Genomic DNA, 16,261 nt, shown 5'->3' on the forward strand with positions numbered 1-16,261 from the left:
ATCTGGAACAGTAAAATGTGCCCCAAGACAATAATCTCAACCAGCCCACCAAAAGCACAAAAATAAAAGGCAGACAACAATTATGAAAGACTTAGAAAAAACTGTCCTCAACAGTAGACTCTCACAATTACATGTTCCCATAAATCATCAAACTAGTCAATGGACCACCTAATTTTGCATCAATATATCAAACTATATATTTCCTCACTCTCTAGCCATCCCAACTCACAAAAAATTTAATTAAAAAAATTGTTTTTTTTGCAACGTATGTCACACGTTTGAGTAATGGACACGTGCTAGAGAGGGTGCATGGAATGTTTGATGAAATTTGATGTCTTATATATATATATGGATTTCAACAATAGTTAGAATATTGGAATTGAAAGTAGAGAATCTGAGCCCTGAAATGAAGGCTACATTGAAGTATTTGGCTGGAATTGCTGGACCAAGTGGCTATGGCTCCAAAACTACTGCTCAACAAATTTCTGAGGATTCAATGCCTTCTTCTCATAATAATCTCACTGCAATTGTCACTGGTCAGCCTCTCTCTCTCTCTTGCATGAGTTTTTAAGGTTTTTCTGTGTGGACCTGTTCATGGATAGATTATGTGATCTACTGACACAAAAAGGGGATATGGAAAAGGTGGTTAATTTGATTAATTCTTGCCAAGAATCACGTGTTTTTTTAAAGAAAATATTATATTTTTTAAAGAAAAGATGATATATTTTTTTAATGTTTTGATGATTCTCACCAATAAGTTTGGTAAATCAAGAATGTGTTAGATCCCAAGATTCAAGAAGTAGGGTTATTCTGTTTCTAATGTAATGAACAGAATCATTATTTATTGCATGTCATGAAAATTAACTGTTTCTCACAATAAAAATGCATTAGCTCCCTATATTCCAATGAAGTTGTTTCATGAACATAAATATCATAAACTCCTAGCAAGAAAAATGCAATCTTGAGATAAATCAAGAAAGGTAATGTTTTTAATTTTGATTTCAAGAAAATGCATTAGATTAGCTCCCTAGATTCCAAGAAGCTGTTTTTGGCAATAATTAATTTCTGCATGTCATAAAAAAAATCAATGATTCCCAACAATAAAAATGCAATCTTAAGACAGCCCAAGTCATTAAAATGATGGATTTAATGTTTTATCTGTGTTGTTCGATGAATTAGGCGCGACGTCGGGGATCGGTCTAGAGACAGCAAGAGTGCTGGCCAAGAGAGGAGTGAGAGTGGTGATGCCCGCAAGGGATTTGAGCAAAGCAGAAAGAGTGAAGGAAAGCATACAAAAAGAGAGCCCACAGGCTGAGATTATCATTTTGGAGATTGATTTGAGCTCATTTGGATCTATTCAGAGATTTTGTTCTGAGTTTCTATCATTAGGATTGCCTCTACATATTCTCATGTAATTAATCTTTTTTTTTGTGTTGTTTGTTTACTTTTGTTGTTGTCTTTTCTTGGTAGTGGTCTTTTTTTTTGTGATGGGCATTATTGAAAAGAGGGTGATGATAATTTATTTATTTGTTTTCTTGCAGAAACAATGCTGGCAAATATTCTCAGAAGTTGGAGTTTTCTGAGGACAAAATTGAGCTTACTTTTGCCACAAATTATTTAGGTAATATTTTTTTTTGCTCATTTTTTTCAAATTTGTTATAATTAATTAAGAAAGATGTAAAAGCAAAAGTACTGAAATTTTACTTTGTATTTGGAAGGTCATTTTCTGTTGACAGAAATGTTACTTGGGAAAATGGTGGAGACAGCAGCAGAATCTTGCATTGAGGGGAGAATAGTGAATGTCTCCTCTGTGATTCACAATTGGGTGAATCCCAAGCACTTTAGCTTCATGAAATTGCTCAATCCAAAAAGGTAAATATATTCGTAATTATATATCTACATACATGGTGGGTGTTCAGTTCGATGAATTAGATTAAGATTAAATTTTACGAATGTTATTTAGTTAGATAGATATGGCTCAGTACTTAAATTTGAGACGATGCCATATATGATTAGTCTTGGTCTTCATAGTGACAAAATTAATATCGGATATTCTTGAGCCAATTCAATCTCAATAATTTCGAAACAAGTTAATCTTGAGCAACTGAACACCCTTGTAAGCTATAGTCTTTTTCCATGCAGCTACAATGGGACTAAAGCTTATGCTCAATCAAAACTAGCCAACATACTACATGCCAAGGAACTATCAAGACAGCTCAAGGTACAACACTCACCAAGAAAATTACATTTTGATGGAGTTTATTTCTTTGTGACCCATTTTGATTTTGTTTTTAAAATTTATTTATTTTGGGAATCTTTAGGCTAAAAAAGCAAATGTGACTATCAATGCTGTCCATCCTGGGATAATCAAGACTGGAATTACCAGAGATTACAGAGGCTTTCTTACAGGCATGCAAAATATTCTTTTTTTAGGATTTGATTTGTCTATCTTTTTGTATGTCCAAACTAAACTTTACTGTCTCCTGATTGGAATATTTTCCTCAGATTCTCTCTATTTCGTGGCATCAAAATTGCTCAAGTCAACATCACAGGTAATTTTGTAATTTTGTCTTGGTGAAAATTTGAAAGTATTTATATTTGATACCCTAAAATATTCTTATCACTTAACCTATCTTGATATGCTACCTCGTCCAATCCAACCGAATTTAATCTTTAATAAAATATTCATTTTTCTTTTATTTACATACACAACTTTCAGATAATATCAATTTGTTATTGTCACAGTATTGCTGATGTGCACACAAATCTTATCAATCCTAAAGCTTTTTTGCCCCTTCACTTCACCAAGAAAAAATAATTTCTATATTTATATGTATATTATTATCGAAATTTTGATATTTTGTGTGAAAGCCTCTATCATCATAATAAAACATATGTTAATTATTGTCTCAAAAATTTGAACTCATAATATTAGAATATATGCCTCATGTCGAAACAAATTTATGCGTCTGCCCCTAATTTTGTGAAATATGATATTTTACCCGTTAAAACATTTTTTTCACTCAAGATTCTTGTTTTTTTCGTGCTCGTTTAAGTCATTCAAAGTAAACGTCCCCTTAATGTATCTCAATTCTCATGTTGCAGGGGGCGGCCACGACGTGCTACGTTGCATTGAGCCCGCGAGTTGAAGGCATGAGCGGCAAGTATTTCGCAGACTGCAACGAGAGCCATTGCTCAGCGCTGGCCAACGATGAGAGCAATGCGAGGAAGCTATGGAAGCAGACGCGTGCGCTCATGCACAGGAGATTCCTTCTCCCAGTGGGAAAATGTGATGAAGAAGGAGAAGAAGCCTCTACATATTGAACTTAATTATTACATAATCTTTTTAGGCATGTAAATAATACAAGCACTCTTTAGCTTTAGATTTCAACATTTCCATTCTTGTGGTGATGATAAATATTTGTTTATCAATAATAAATGTAATTTTGTTGATCCACAACATTACTTTTTTTTTTCCTTTTATCCCCTTCTCCATTTAATTTGCACTATTCAGTTGTCATAAATAGAGACTATTTCTATGGACTGACGAAAAAGGAAATATGGTCTATTTCTATGAGACAGAGTGAATAATTAGAACACATGTATCATGCATGCAAATGTTTGCGCCTCTCTACGAATTAGATGGGCGCGTAAGGTGCGTCAATCAGCAGTGGTCATCACTAAGTGTGAGATAATGAATAATCAAGGTATGCTATGGTGTGTTGATTGATTGTTATTGGTGTTTATAGTAACGCGTGAAAGTTGACTTGACACGTGAATAATCAAAGCAAGGACTTCACTGCAAGTACAGAAGATTCAAGAGTAGAGTTGATATTGGTCAGAATCAGAACTGTAAAAGTTCAATACAATTATGGATCAAGAAGTTACAAGACATGTGGGGAACCAAATTATCATTGCTTATCGAGAAACCGACACAGAAGAACTGCATGCGTTACACGTTCTGCAGGCGAGTTGCCTTCAGGCGTGAGGAACGACGAACGGAAGAAGCAGAGTTGGGAGACTGAACCTGATTTCCACTGCCAACATTTCTCGGAATGGTATTAGATTGAGCAGATTCATGTCTGTGATCAGTGGAAAACGAAGCGACTGGAGCAGAAGTGGTAATTACTGAAGAATCTTGATCAAGAGACGAGCTATGCATGGAAATCTCTGGATAGTCATTATATATCTTCTTAGAAACATGACCTGCCAAAGACGAAGAGATGTGTTTAGAACAATTCTTTATCAGATGCGTATACACGAGATGAATGAAAGATACAAAGACGTAGCAGTACCCTGTCCTGCAGCTTGTTGAAATCTTGCTCTCATGGTTCTCACGAATTTGAATAGTCCATTGCCTTTATTTAACTCATTCACTAGCTCTTTTGTCCCACTCAGATATGGATCACACTTGAGCACTAAAAAGAAACTCCAAAAACAAAATGATAAGATGTTGTTCAAACTTCATTGAGATAAAAATGGAAATAGCTTATTACTTACAACTATAGGTCTCGTTCTCATGACGAATGACAAAGGAGTACTCTTCATTCGGGTTCTCTGGTCTAATATTTGTGAATATGAATTTTACACCTAGGAGAAAGAAAATGGGTGAGAAATACCATATTGATGAAAATGATGTATGATAAGAGCTTCAGCAGGTCTCGGGAGTTCTTTACCATGTCCGCATTCAATACGGAAACCAAGGACCCTTTTGTACCAAGAAATAGCCTCCTCTATTTGGTCATTGTATCCCCCCTTCTGACCAGACTTTTCCTTGCATGTTGCCAATGCTATTCTCCAAAAGAAAATGCAGATATGAAGTCAGCTTAAAAAAGAGTAATTGTTAATATTTTGGCATTCACGGATGACTGCATCTTCAGATTCTAATATACTCAATTCCTATGTATTCCAATCGATACATTTTTGCCTAATCAGAAACCCGAAATGTACAATTCCTAAAGATAACATCAGCTGATAAGCCAATTTTTCAAGCATAATGGTGTAATAGTTCTGTAAGAAAACAATTTCAGTCAGAGTAATAGAAAGTAAGAACACACCTTCAGACTGATGAGATATTATAGCAGCATATTCATCTTTTCTTTCCTTCTGATCTTTCACAAGACCTTTCAATTCCTCTACTCTAGCTTTCATATCAGATAAAGATTCCATGATCGTCATCCTCTTTGCTTCTTTCCGAGTCTTCACTACAATTGTGGAAACAAAAATAAAAGATTAGCACAGGCACTCAAACAAACTAGCAGATAAACATTTTTTCCTTGTTGGCATTAACTAACATCATCCACAGCTAATGTGGTTTAATGCATTTGCAGATGGAAAAATTCAAAACCATCTGTTGCTTCTTCAACATGTTATCAAGAGACAAAATTGTTGCTTCCTTGAAATTTGTATAAAAACAAATACTCCTGTCTATCTGGGAAAAGGTACTAAAAACATATCGTTAAGTGGATAGTGTAATATTTGTTTTCAAATGCACACACTAAATTTGTCGGTAGAATGTCACTTTTGAAGTTAATGTCTCACAAGATATCCATTGACATGACATGGTTTTACACAAAGCTATATTGCAAGTTGACATCAGTGGCTGTGTAGACAATTGATTTGATGAAGAAACAGCCCTACCCTATCAGCAAACTGGCTGGCTAATATTCCCTGAACTCAGCAATTCAAACATGCAGTTTTAGTGTAGACACTAACTCTACCTTAATCAATAACTATCTACGGAGCCTAGCCGGTCACACAGTTCTTTGCATTTTAGCTGCTCCAAAATCTGCTCTTGAACAACACTATACTATACACCTATCTATCACTAAGCCACTGCAAGATTGAATCTTTTCAACAGAAAATCCTATTCAAAAACACAAATTTGTTGAAGAAATTAAAGAAAACTGAACAATTTCTACATCCAAAATCATAAATAGAGAAAATGAGCAATACCAGCAAGCGCTTTCACAAGAGCATCCTCAGCTTCTCTCAGTTCCCCTTTTACCTTTCCCAATTTCTCTGTTACAGCCGACAGAACCACCAATTTCAATAATAATCCCAACTAAAAACTCAACAAAATTCTACCAACAGCCCCAAATCACAGACTTCAATTATCAAAATTTGAAAATCATTACTTGCTCGTTGCTCTAACAAAAGATAGAATCCTCTAAACCAAAATTGAAGACATAATTCAGCAAATTAAACCCTAAATCCGATTTTTGAAAACACACACACACACACACACACACACACACACAAACATATAGCAATTGCCTTGAAGCTGAATGGTGTTTTGGGCTTGGGACTTGGCGGAATCGAAAAGCTGGCGATAAGAGACGAGCGCAGTGTCGACTCTCCGCTGCTGAATTGGAATTTCGCGTTCACACACTAGTCGCCTCTCGGCCATTTGTGTTAGCACCACGCTCTCTCCTGAGCTCTGCATCTGACTATCTGTAAATCGCTAGTGATAGTGGAGAGAGAGAGAGAGATAATATTAGCCCGCCATTTTCTTTTGTTTTTGAACATGGATCGAAGGATTTTTTCCCTTTCTTCCTTCCTTCTTCATTAAATATACATATAGATATAGTAGAATTAATTTAATCAAGATTTAGTTACATAAGCAAAATCATATAATTCTGATTTATCTCCGCAAGTTTAAAATTTTTTAATCTCACGATGATATTTTTCAAGCAAATTGATATTCAAGATAAAATTAAGTTTATAAGTTAATCGAAAATCGATTATAGCAAGTCTAGTATATTTCAAAATGTAACCAATTAAACGAATTATTTTGAGATGAGAATATGCAGTAATTTAAATCAAAGTTTTGAACGTGCACGAATATGAAATATGGCATTCTATATAATACTACTACTATGATTACATAATTGTTATTTTATCTTAGACACTTATTTTGTGAATTTTTGTACTCATTAAGTATATTCATAATATTTCCCTTCTTTTTCAAATTTGGAATAGCGCAACGATTTTTTATTGATTGAAATTATTAATCTTTTGAAAAAAAGTCAAGTTTTGATCGCGCAACTAAAGTCGTTAAATCGAAAACAGTTCGAAATCGAAACACGATTACCGCTTCTCTGAATTGTCTGCGCCGGCATACAGAGAGAGGGAGAATGGGTCTCAAAATCGGAGGGGAAGTGGAGAAGGTTAACGGGAAGGAGCTGACCTACGCCGAATTTGTCGAAAAATATCTCGACAGAAACCATCCGGTAATCCTAACCGGGCTCACCGACGATTGGCGTGCCTGCAAAGACTGGGTTTCCGGCGACGGCAAGCCCAATCTCCGGTTTATCTCCGACCAATTCGGCTGCTCCAGAGTTCAGGTGAATCTCACTATTGATGCTTTTTGGGAAATTGATTGATAACGCCTCTAATTGCTCGCCCTAATTTCTTCAGGTTGCGGATTGCGCTACGAGGGAATTCACTGATCAAAAGAGGTTGGAAATGTCGGTTTCCGAATTCATCCAGCTTTGGATCAGTAGCTCGAGCTCTGATAATGGCGGCGCTGATGGAAAGCCGTTGCTGTATTTGAAGGATTGGCATTTTGTAAAGGTGTGATTTTTTTTACTCAATTTCGTTTTTTTGGTTACTTGTTTGATCCTTCAACGGTTACTGATAAAGGTAGAGTTTGTTTTGAATGCTGGTGGTAAGTAAAAGTAATTCTTAATCATTTCTAATGATGGTTGTATTTGTTGTAGTTAAGCATCCGTTTGCTTCATGATTGATATGATACATGATTGAGTACACTTTTCGTCGTTCCTATCGTTGTAAACAGTTGATTCGGCGGCCTCTTAATAACTAAAACAAATAATACTATGATGTGTTGAGTTTCTAATTGAAATTAAGGCCTTTATGGGTGAAAAAATGCCCTTATGGAATAAAGTCCTGGAGTTTCTTTGTTTTGGTCTCGTGTTAAGAACTTGTGCTTTTCTTGCATTTTTGTTTCTTAGATAATGTTCGATTGTAGATAGAAGTGACACTTTGTTTCTCTTTAACTTTCCTGCTGTAGCTGATCAATGTCAATCTACATTCATTGTCTAGTTCTGATTCTAGAAAGTTCAAGTATAATAGGAACCAATGGAAAAGGAGAAGTATAAGTTTTTCTTTTACTCTTCTTCCTTTTTCCAGGTCTAAGGGTAAGGCATCTATGCGTGGAATCTTCGATATTTGTCGCTCATGGTACTTATGCTTAAGTTTTCTCACTAATGTCATGGTGCTATTTCACTACCTATAGAAACTTCCTCTTGTATCTTGCTAATCGGACATTTGCAGGAGTATCCGGATTATGCTGCCTACAGCACACCGGTTTTTTTCCTCGATGATTGGCTGAATCTATATCTTGATAAACATCATATGCATGTTGATCCCGAGAGTTACCAAGAAAGGAATGAAGTGAATTGCTCTGACTATCGTTTTGTGTACACGGGAGCAAAAGGTTTGAGCAAATAATCTATCTGTCTCCAAACTTCGCCATATGTCAGTCATGTGTTGGAGAAAAGGTGAAAACTTTGATTTCAAGTGCAGGTACATGGACTCCTCTTCATGCCGATGTGTTCAGATCATATAGTTGGTCAGCAAACGTATGTGGCAGGAAACAGTGGTATTTTCTGTCTCCGAGTCAACATCACCTTGTGTTCGACAGGTGAGGATGAACATTGTTTCATATTTTATATACTTGTGGAGCATCGTTTGCTTAAACATAAAGCGCTCTCAGTCCAAATAATCTGTAATGATACTAATTATTACCTAATGGCTTTTTTCTCTAATATATTATCACTTTTTTCATATAGATATATGAAGTCTTCTGTCTATAATATCTTTGAAGATGTTTGCAAATCAAAATACCCCAAATTTGAAGAGGTAAGTTGCAAACAGATTTTCATTCTTACCACCCCTCTAGTGTTTTTCATGGCTTTCTTGTTAAGTTCTTTATTTAATGTTTTATTTCTATAATTCGTGCTGGTCCAGGCAGTCTGGTTGGAATGCACTCAGGAACGAGATGAAATTATCTTCGTCCCCAGTGGCTGGTACCATCAAGTTCATAATCTGGTATTCAATTGAAGCTTTGAGTTATATTGTTTGTTCCTCATAAGGATCTTCCCACCATTGAAAATGCACGAGCTGTCTATGAACTACATAATTTTTCTATTTTTTCCCTTAAATGTAAATATGCAAAGGTGACATGGGTCATGGTTTTCAGGAGGATACAATATCAATCAATCACAACTGGTTCAATGGTTACAACATTTCTTGGGTGGTAAGAATGTTATTTATAAGTAATGTTGGTAAAAAACCTTAGTATATTTCATACGTTTGGGTACTCTTATGATATATTTCCTCGCCACTCGCCAGTGGGATTTGCTTTTGAGAGAATATCACGAGGCTGCTGGATACATTGAAGACCTCAAGGAATGCAATGAGTTTGAGGAGCTTTGTCAGAGAAATCTCGCAGCTAATGCAGGTATATTCTTCCGAAACAATACATATCTTTTATAAATGGCATAATCAACTATCGCTATCCAGTTTATCTCAACCTATGCCTACAGCTCTACTACTACTACTAGGGAAGCCGATGTGTTAAGATTCCTGATTTTTTTCAAATCCCATTGCTACTTGAGTTTATCACTGTTACGAGATATATGGATCTTAGTGATAATTAGTCTAATGGTGGGCAGTAATAAGTGTGCTGTTTCATAAATTTTTTTTATCTTATCTCATAAATTGGCAACTTTTTGTTCTTGTAGGAATGGATTTTAGAGATTTTTTCATCTTCTTGATTCGGTTTGCATTAGCCAACTTTGTCATGCTCTACCAAATAACAAGTTCCAAGGGGTTCATCAACCTGAATTCGTCTGAAGCCTCCCAGTTTTTCCTTTTCAACCTTAAAAACATCAAATGCATTACTCTGAAGATGATATCTGAACCCGGATGGCAAAATTGCAGTACTGCTGCTACCGATCTTGCAGAAACATTTGAAGAACAGTCATTCATGGACTTCTGTGATTCTTTAGGAAGAACTTATAGCATGATGTATAACCTAAGTGGAATCGATTTCAGTCAAATTCGAACTCTTTTCGATCACGAGCAAACCAGTGGTCTTTACCCTTACGGTTCTCACATCTGTAATCCTGACGACCTAATTACATTTCTCGACCATGCCTTCAGACTAGTAGGAAGCGAAAGTTGATGAATACATCCCTGTAACTTCTCCTCATTGATTCTGACCATCGCTGTCAAGGAAGAGCCTCGGTTAGAGAAAAGTTCAAGTTCTATCATCACTCACGGTTTATGGTAAATGCATGTGAGAAATTTAGAAAGGCACTGCACAATATTTATTGGAAATCAGCTTCATGGTTGTCCAAATTTAGCAGATAAGAGGAAATGTAAGTAGTGAATTGTAGACAATTGGATCTATCAAAGTAGTTTTCATGGTTGTCCAAATTTATGCTTGAAGTAAATATTCATCACTTTTTGCTTTTGGTTTGTACTTGAATAGATGTGTTCTCAACCTCACTGGAAAAAGATTTTATTTTTATTGGCTGTGAAATTTATTTTTACTGTTTTTCACTGCCTGTATTTACTGAGTGGCAGCTCAAACTGTTGGGAGAAATAGAAGTACATAAATTGACTAGTAGTTATCATCTTTTAATGCATTTGTTTGACCATCTGTTAAAAGCACATGTCCGAAGCCAAATATCTGAAGATTCTTGATTTTCTACTGTTATAGCATCAACAGCGTTACTGGAAAATCTTGGTCCATTTAACCATTATGACACCAAATATTTTAGAAGGTATATTTGTCATAAAACGGTTTTGACTCGATCCCGTTTGTATGCTTGTTTGAACGAGTGTTCGATTTATAATTTATTTACATACTCACATATTCGTATTCGTATTCGTATTTATTTATCATGTTGACATAATATAATTGTTATAATTGGTATAGAGCGCTGCTAACCTTGGTTAAGCCATCAATTCAAATCATCCAATCCATTTTCATTGGGGAGGTAAATTAGGAAAAAAATTTAATGAACACTAAACCAATCCAAACTAATATATTAAGACAAGATAACCCTCAATTTCAAGAAACTTGACACTGATCTTGAAGATCTTGCTTGTAATACATGCCAAAATATTAATTTCATAATCATAATATTACCTAATCATTTCTCGAAAAAACCCAGTTTCTTGGTCCCAGCATTTCTGCATGTTTTATTAAATCGATTATTGAGTTGACTGAGATTTATTGATTTTTATAACATAAACATACAAACAAACCAAACTGCATCGTTGGCCTAACTGAGATACACTTATTGTTTTTATTTGCTTCTATTTTTGTCTGATTAAAAAAATCACCGTCTCAAAGCTGGTTTTTATAATTTAAATAATTTTCCAGAAAAATTCAAAATCTTGAGTTCTGCCAAATATGGTTTTCATGGCGCATTCCACGCATTTCCCACATGCAAATCCATGCTTATTTTTTTCTTATATTTTGACTATAAGAATCTAGATATAAATAAGTCTATTATTGTTGAACTAAAATGAAAAAAAAAGTCTATTACTATTTTGCAATTTTTCATTTTTCAACTACATTTATTTTCGACTACATGTACTGTGACAGGTTCGATTTTCAATGGAACATTAGTCAATTCATTGTGTATCTTGACACTTACAGCATCTTATATTCATTTATTTATTGTTTTTGGGAGGGGAAGATTTCTTCCTCCATTTTTCGATGTCTCACTTTAATATTTAGTTTTTATTTTGTCATTTTTCTTCAATATTAAATTTATTTTGTCATTTTTCTTCAATTATAGCTAGCCTATAACTATATGTTAATAGTAATTAACACACATGCCACAACCTATGTGGAGTACTATCTTGTGAAATTGAGGAAGTGTTAATATTTTAATTTAATTATTCATTATTCTATTATGAGTGAATATAATTTTTTAACCTCCAAGTTTAAGTAAATGTTAAATACACAAATCCCTTTACTCCCTTTTGGAGTAGTAAAGGAAAAAAAATACAAAATCTTCTATTTCATCATCTCCTCTTAACTCAAAAACATTTACATGAAGTCTTCATTGGGGGAACTTGCAACATGTTAGAATCTCACAAAGAATCAAAACCAAAAAAAAATCCAAAATCTCTACATGGCTATATAACAACATCATGATCAATGATCATCATTTTCTTGATAATTCATGGACACCTACCATTCCTCCCTGGCCCTCCATAGTAAAAATAATTCCCCCAAGCATTGTTCTTCCCAGCTCTTATGTCATAGCAACTTGGATGATCAGCCAAAAGGTGCAGATTATTCAGAGGGATCAAACTATTGTCCCAATCCACCACTTGCAAGTTTCTGAAATAGGAGGCCTTCCCAAACCCCTCATCAGCAAAATGGCCACTCCCCATCTGCGTCGACGTGTGGGCCCCCGTTGATCTGCTGTTCACTATCTCCCCACCAAACTGGATCATGCTGGCATGCCTTTGTAGATGGCTGAACAGGAACGAAGGCCAGTAGCCGACTAGTAGCCCTGACCCGAACTCCAGCCACCAATGCCCGTGCTTGGGATCCTGCACGAACGACCTTACTTAGACACTTTTCTATGCAGAATTAGTACTATTAACTATAATGGATTAACTATTAGGCCACCTAACTGATGTATATCAGAGGATAAAGAAGCGTTCTGTTCTAAACGAGCACGATATGGTAAACATAACGGATCAAGAAAATGATATATACCTTCCAAACCATTAGGCCAATATCAAACTGTCTGTTTTTGTAGCTTGACCTTGGAGATATAGCTGCACCAATAGCAATCTTGTTGTTTATCTGGACAAAACCCGAGCACAGCAAGTTGTAGCAACCTGTTGCTTGGTATGCATCCGTCTGTTCCACAAGAATGCGTTAAGTTTACGAAGCATGCTTACACAACACATGGTAGTGGAAAGAGTACTTACTGTCCAATATGTGAAGAATCTAGGATAGTTGTCACCATAAAGCTCTGGACTAACCTGAGGTTTTGCAATAACTAGTTAGTACTATTGCAAGATTAGGTGAGATAATCGCGCCATTAAATGAGGCGGGAGGCGACAGATATGAGTCATAAATTTTGTGATGAATGTAGAAGCAGAGTACAGACCTGCCAGCCAGCTTCAATGGTGTTGAGATCATTCCCAAATGAGCCAGAAATCACCCATAGTTGTGACAGACTGAATTCGTACTGGTCTGTCACGCGCGGCGCCCACACGTTTATGCTTGCCTTTGCCCCATAGTACTCATCACCATTCACAAATGCCACAGCATGCTGCACACACACACACATACATTAATCAAACTTGTACACAGAAAAAGATCCAATTTTTGCTCATTTTCAAGAATGCACTAATGCACAATAACTACAAGAAAAACATAAGTGGCAATAAACAGACATAAACTTGGTGCTTTTCTTGAACTAAACTTCATAATCAATGATCATGGTATCTCACCATATACAAATGCCACAGACACACACATCAGTATAACCTACATACCCAAAAAAATATCCAATTTTTACACAATGAACTTGGACTAATGTGATAGATGCAAACCTCATGATCACTGCTCGTTGTATCTCTGCGAACGCGCTTGATCTTTCGACCAAATCTACGAAGTGAGCTAGCCCTCAACACGTCCTTCTCAGTAGTTCTTCTTATTGGAACTGTCCCAATAGGGCATGATTCCCCTGCCTCCAACCAAGCCTGCAGCGTCTCCGAATCCGACTCATTTCCACCGCACCCTTTTGGCCTCTCCGGCGGTTCCTGAGGTTCACCACATTGATTCTTGCATAAGTGGGAATCAATATTGCTTTTTTATTCAGAAAAACAAGAGTTAGTTAGTCAGTTAGTTACCAATGGCTTCTGGCCTTTGAGCTTAGGGTGATCAAAAGCTGGCTGAAGATGAGATGGGACACAATCAATCTTATCTCCATCAAAGCTCTGCAGCATTTGGAAAACATGGGAGCTCATAAAAATCAAATCTTTACAACATCAAAGCAAGCAACATTCATTTTCAAGAAAAGAGCAAGAAATTGACCTCAATTGTCTTGACAGAAGGCTTGTTGATCTTCCTTAGATAGCTCCTTATCCTCTTCAGCTTGTTGAGCTCCTCCTGCGGCCGAAGAGTCTGGTTCCGGCCTCCCGGGGAGGCCGAGAGGGAGAAGGTGGAGGAGGCAGAAAGGATTAAGAAGAAAGAAACAAGGGTGAAAATGATTGGGATTTTGGAATGAGAGGAAGAGGCCATTTGAGAAGAATCTTGAGTTTTGTTGTTGCTCTAACAAGGTTGTGTTTGTTGTGGTTTGTATGCATATATGCTGTTGTTGTTGTTGTCTTGTTGTAATGTGATCACAACAACTACAACATGTTTCATTCCAATTTTTTGTCTATGGAAACTCTCTCTGCATCTATCTGTGACCATGAAAAAAAATGGCAGAATGCATTCAAAGGAAAAGTTAAAAACCTGCATTCACATTTCTAAGTGACCCCATTTGACAGATGGGTGTTTCTCTCTCACACAGTGAGTGAGATTCTTGTTTCTTGATAATGAGTTGTGAATTAGAGAACCTTCAGTGTTTGAGGGTATTAAAATAGGGAGTAACAGGTTGTGGTCAATAAGGTTTTGTTATTTTAAAGATTTTGGGAGTTTTATAGGCTGACATCTCTAAAATATTTAATCCCAATTGTTGTGTGTGTGTGTTTTGAGGAGAATTCATGTGAAGATATATTTGTTGCTGTAAGTTTGTTGGTGTGACTTACCACATTTGCAAACAACCAGTTCTTGCTTTCCTGTTTGAGTTTGTCTTTGCTTTGATACAAAGCATTTTCATGTTGTTGAAGATTGTCTCTTTTTGCATACTCAAGATTTGGCCTTTTATGTTGCATTTTGTATTTTATACTAATTGTTGTAGAAATTACATAAACTTTGAGTGTTTTTTTTTTTAAAATAACACTGCATTTAGATATCAAATGAGAGTGGTAAAAATGAAGCAAAAGGCAAAGAGAAGCCTGAATTAAAGAGTAGTAGTACTAAATTTTGGTGGGACCATTTTCTGTATTGGGTGATTGCAAGTTTGAATTAAAGATCATACTGTAAATTAACACTAAAATAACAAGAAAAGAAAAAAAATATATAAATGATGGACCCTATTTTCAGTAATAAATAGAGCGAAATAGTAGTTCCATAATTATATATTGATAGAATATGAAAATAAAAAAATGCTATACTTATTAAAAAATACTCCTATTTTTTCCTCTCACCATATATTACTTATTTTATAAATTTTTACATTAAAATTAATGTTATTGACTATTGAAATTATTGATAGTACATAAAAATTACTGGAATCAAACTATATTACTTTCATAGTCTCACAAATCACTTCAACATACTATTTTTTTCTTATTTGAACGTTACATTTAAATAACTCACTATCTGAAATGAAAATTTACATACCAAATATTCATAATTCATTCTATACTCATTATATCAACTTATTTTATCTTTTCCATAGTACTTTATAAATTATTTTTAATCTTCTTTTGTCCTACTTTTTGAACAAATAAACTTACATTATAGTAATTTTATTAAAATTATTTATTTGTTAAGATTTGTGTTTCAACCTCAAAGGCCTATTAAAATAAGATGAAATGGATATTATTAAATTATTCACTCCACAAATTAAATATTAGTAGAAAAAAACCATGAAAAGTAAGTAAACGTGACAATGCATAGAAATTTCAAAGTATAATAGATTTTGAAAAAATGATGGTGATTCAGACTTCATAATTTCGTGTCCCCATTTCTGGGCCTGACGTTATGATCAATTTTATGTGTTCTCATTTTCAAATTAGTTAGGTCCTTTTATTATCTACCATATTCGTATATATATTGAAAGATCCAACTCTTATATTATTAATTTAAATTGTACGTGCGCCTTCATTAATACATATCCAAATTATAATTATTGGTTGGATGGTATATCATCATTGTCTTTTCATTTTAGTAGTTGAATTTTTTTGGTTGAGAACCCAAGTCAAATCATAAAATGACAATAGGGATGTCATACAATAAAATCTAGGAATCATTTTCCATTAATAGATCGTAAATATTTATACTAGATTCATCATTTTGTTAAATGAAATTGTAATAAGATTGGAATTCAATGATGGGTGATTTTTTAAATTTGCTATT

General features: G+C 35.1%; 4 protein-coding genes across 5 annotated transcripts; 2 read left to right on the forward strand and 2 right to left on the reverse strand.

Annotated features, from left to right (window-relative positions):
• Window positions 1–204: 204 nt before the first annotated feature.
• Window positions 205–3,474, forward strand: LOC121784811 (short-chain dehydrogenase TIC 32, chloroplastic-like). 2 transcript variants are annotated; one of them, XM_042183048.1, is made up of 8 exons: window positions 205–536; window positions 1,180–1,411; window positions 1,542–1,621; window positions 1,719–1,872; window positions 2,143–2,221; window positions 2,322–2,409; window positions 2,506–2,552; window positions 3,106–3,474. In XM_042183048.1, the coding sequence occupies exons 1-8, from the start codon at window positions 332–334 to the stop codon at window positions 3,322–3,324; spliced, it is 1,104 nt and encodes a 367-aa protein (XP_042038982.1). In that variant the 5' UTR covers window positions 205–331; the 3' UTR covers window positions 3,325–3,474. The 2 variants fall into 2 exon arrangements, with proteins under 2 accessions (XP_042038982.1, XP_042038983.1); XM_042183049.1 differs by having other exon boundaries at window positions 330–536; window positions 2,322–2,552.
• A 305-nt stretch (window positions 3,475–3,779) lies between these two features.
• On the reverse strand, window positions 3,780–6,566 carry LOC121784812 (kinetochore protein SPC25 homolog). The gene is made up of 7 exons (XM_042183050.1): window positions 6,277–6,566; window positions 5,956–6,021; window positions 5,058–5,204; window positions 4,677–4,790; window positions 4,501–4,590; window positions 4,296–4,418; window positions 3,780–4,206 (listed from the first exon to the last, which is right to left on the reverse strand). Exons 1-7 carry the CDS (start codon window positions 6,443–6,445, stop codon window positions 3,953–3,955), a joined length of 963 nt encoding a protein of 320 aa, XP_042038984.1. The 5' UTR covers window positions 6,446–6,566; the 3' UTR covers window positions 3,780–3,952.
• Window positions 6,567–6,811: 245 nt separating this feature from the next.
• Window positions 6,812–10,570, forward strand: LOC121784809 (2-oxoglutarate and iron-dependent oxygenase JMJD4-like). Its single transcript, XM_042183047.1, has 9 exons — window positions 6,812–7,346; window positions 7,420–7,575; window positions 8,296–8,458; window positions 8,548–8,665; window positions 8,814–8,883; window positions 8,992–9,072; window positions 9,224–9,280; window positions 9,376–9,484; window positions 9,768–10,570. Exons 1-9 carry the CDS (start codon window positions 7,137–7,139, stop codon window positions 10,208–10,210), a joined length of 1,407 nt encoding a protein of 468 aa, XP_042038981.1. The 5' UTR covers window positions 6,812–7,136; the 3' UTR covers window positions 10,211–10,570.
• Window positions 10,571–12,050: 1,480 nt separating this feature from the next.
• Window positions 12,051–14,752, reverse strand: LOC121783607. Its single transcript, XM_042181733.1, has 7 exons — window positions 14,108–14,752; window positions 13,924–14,010; window positions 13,624–13,833; window positions 13,176–13,340; window positions 12,994–13,047; window positions 12,776–12,922; window positions 12,051–12,606 (listed from the first exon to the last, which is right to left on the reverse strand). The coding sequence occupies exons 1-7, from the start codon at window positions 14,312–14,314 to the stop codon at window positions 12,229–12,231; spliced, it is 1,248 nt and encodes a 415-aa protein (XP_042037667.1). The 5' UTR covers window positions 14,315–14,752; the 3' UTR covers window positions 12,051–12,228.
• Between the last annotated feature and the right edge of the window lie 1,509 nt (window positions 14,753–16,261).

Source organism: Salvia splendens, chromosome 21, assembly GCF_004379255.2.
Source record: "Salvia splendens isolate huo1 chromosome 21, SspV2, whole genome shotgun sequence".
Classification (NCBI taxonomy): Eukaryota; Viridiplantae; Streptophyta; class Magnoliopsida; order Lamiales; family Lamiaceae; genus Salvia; species Salvia splendens.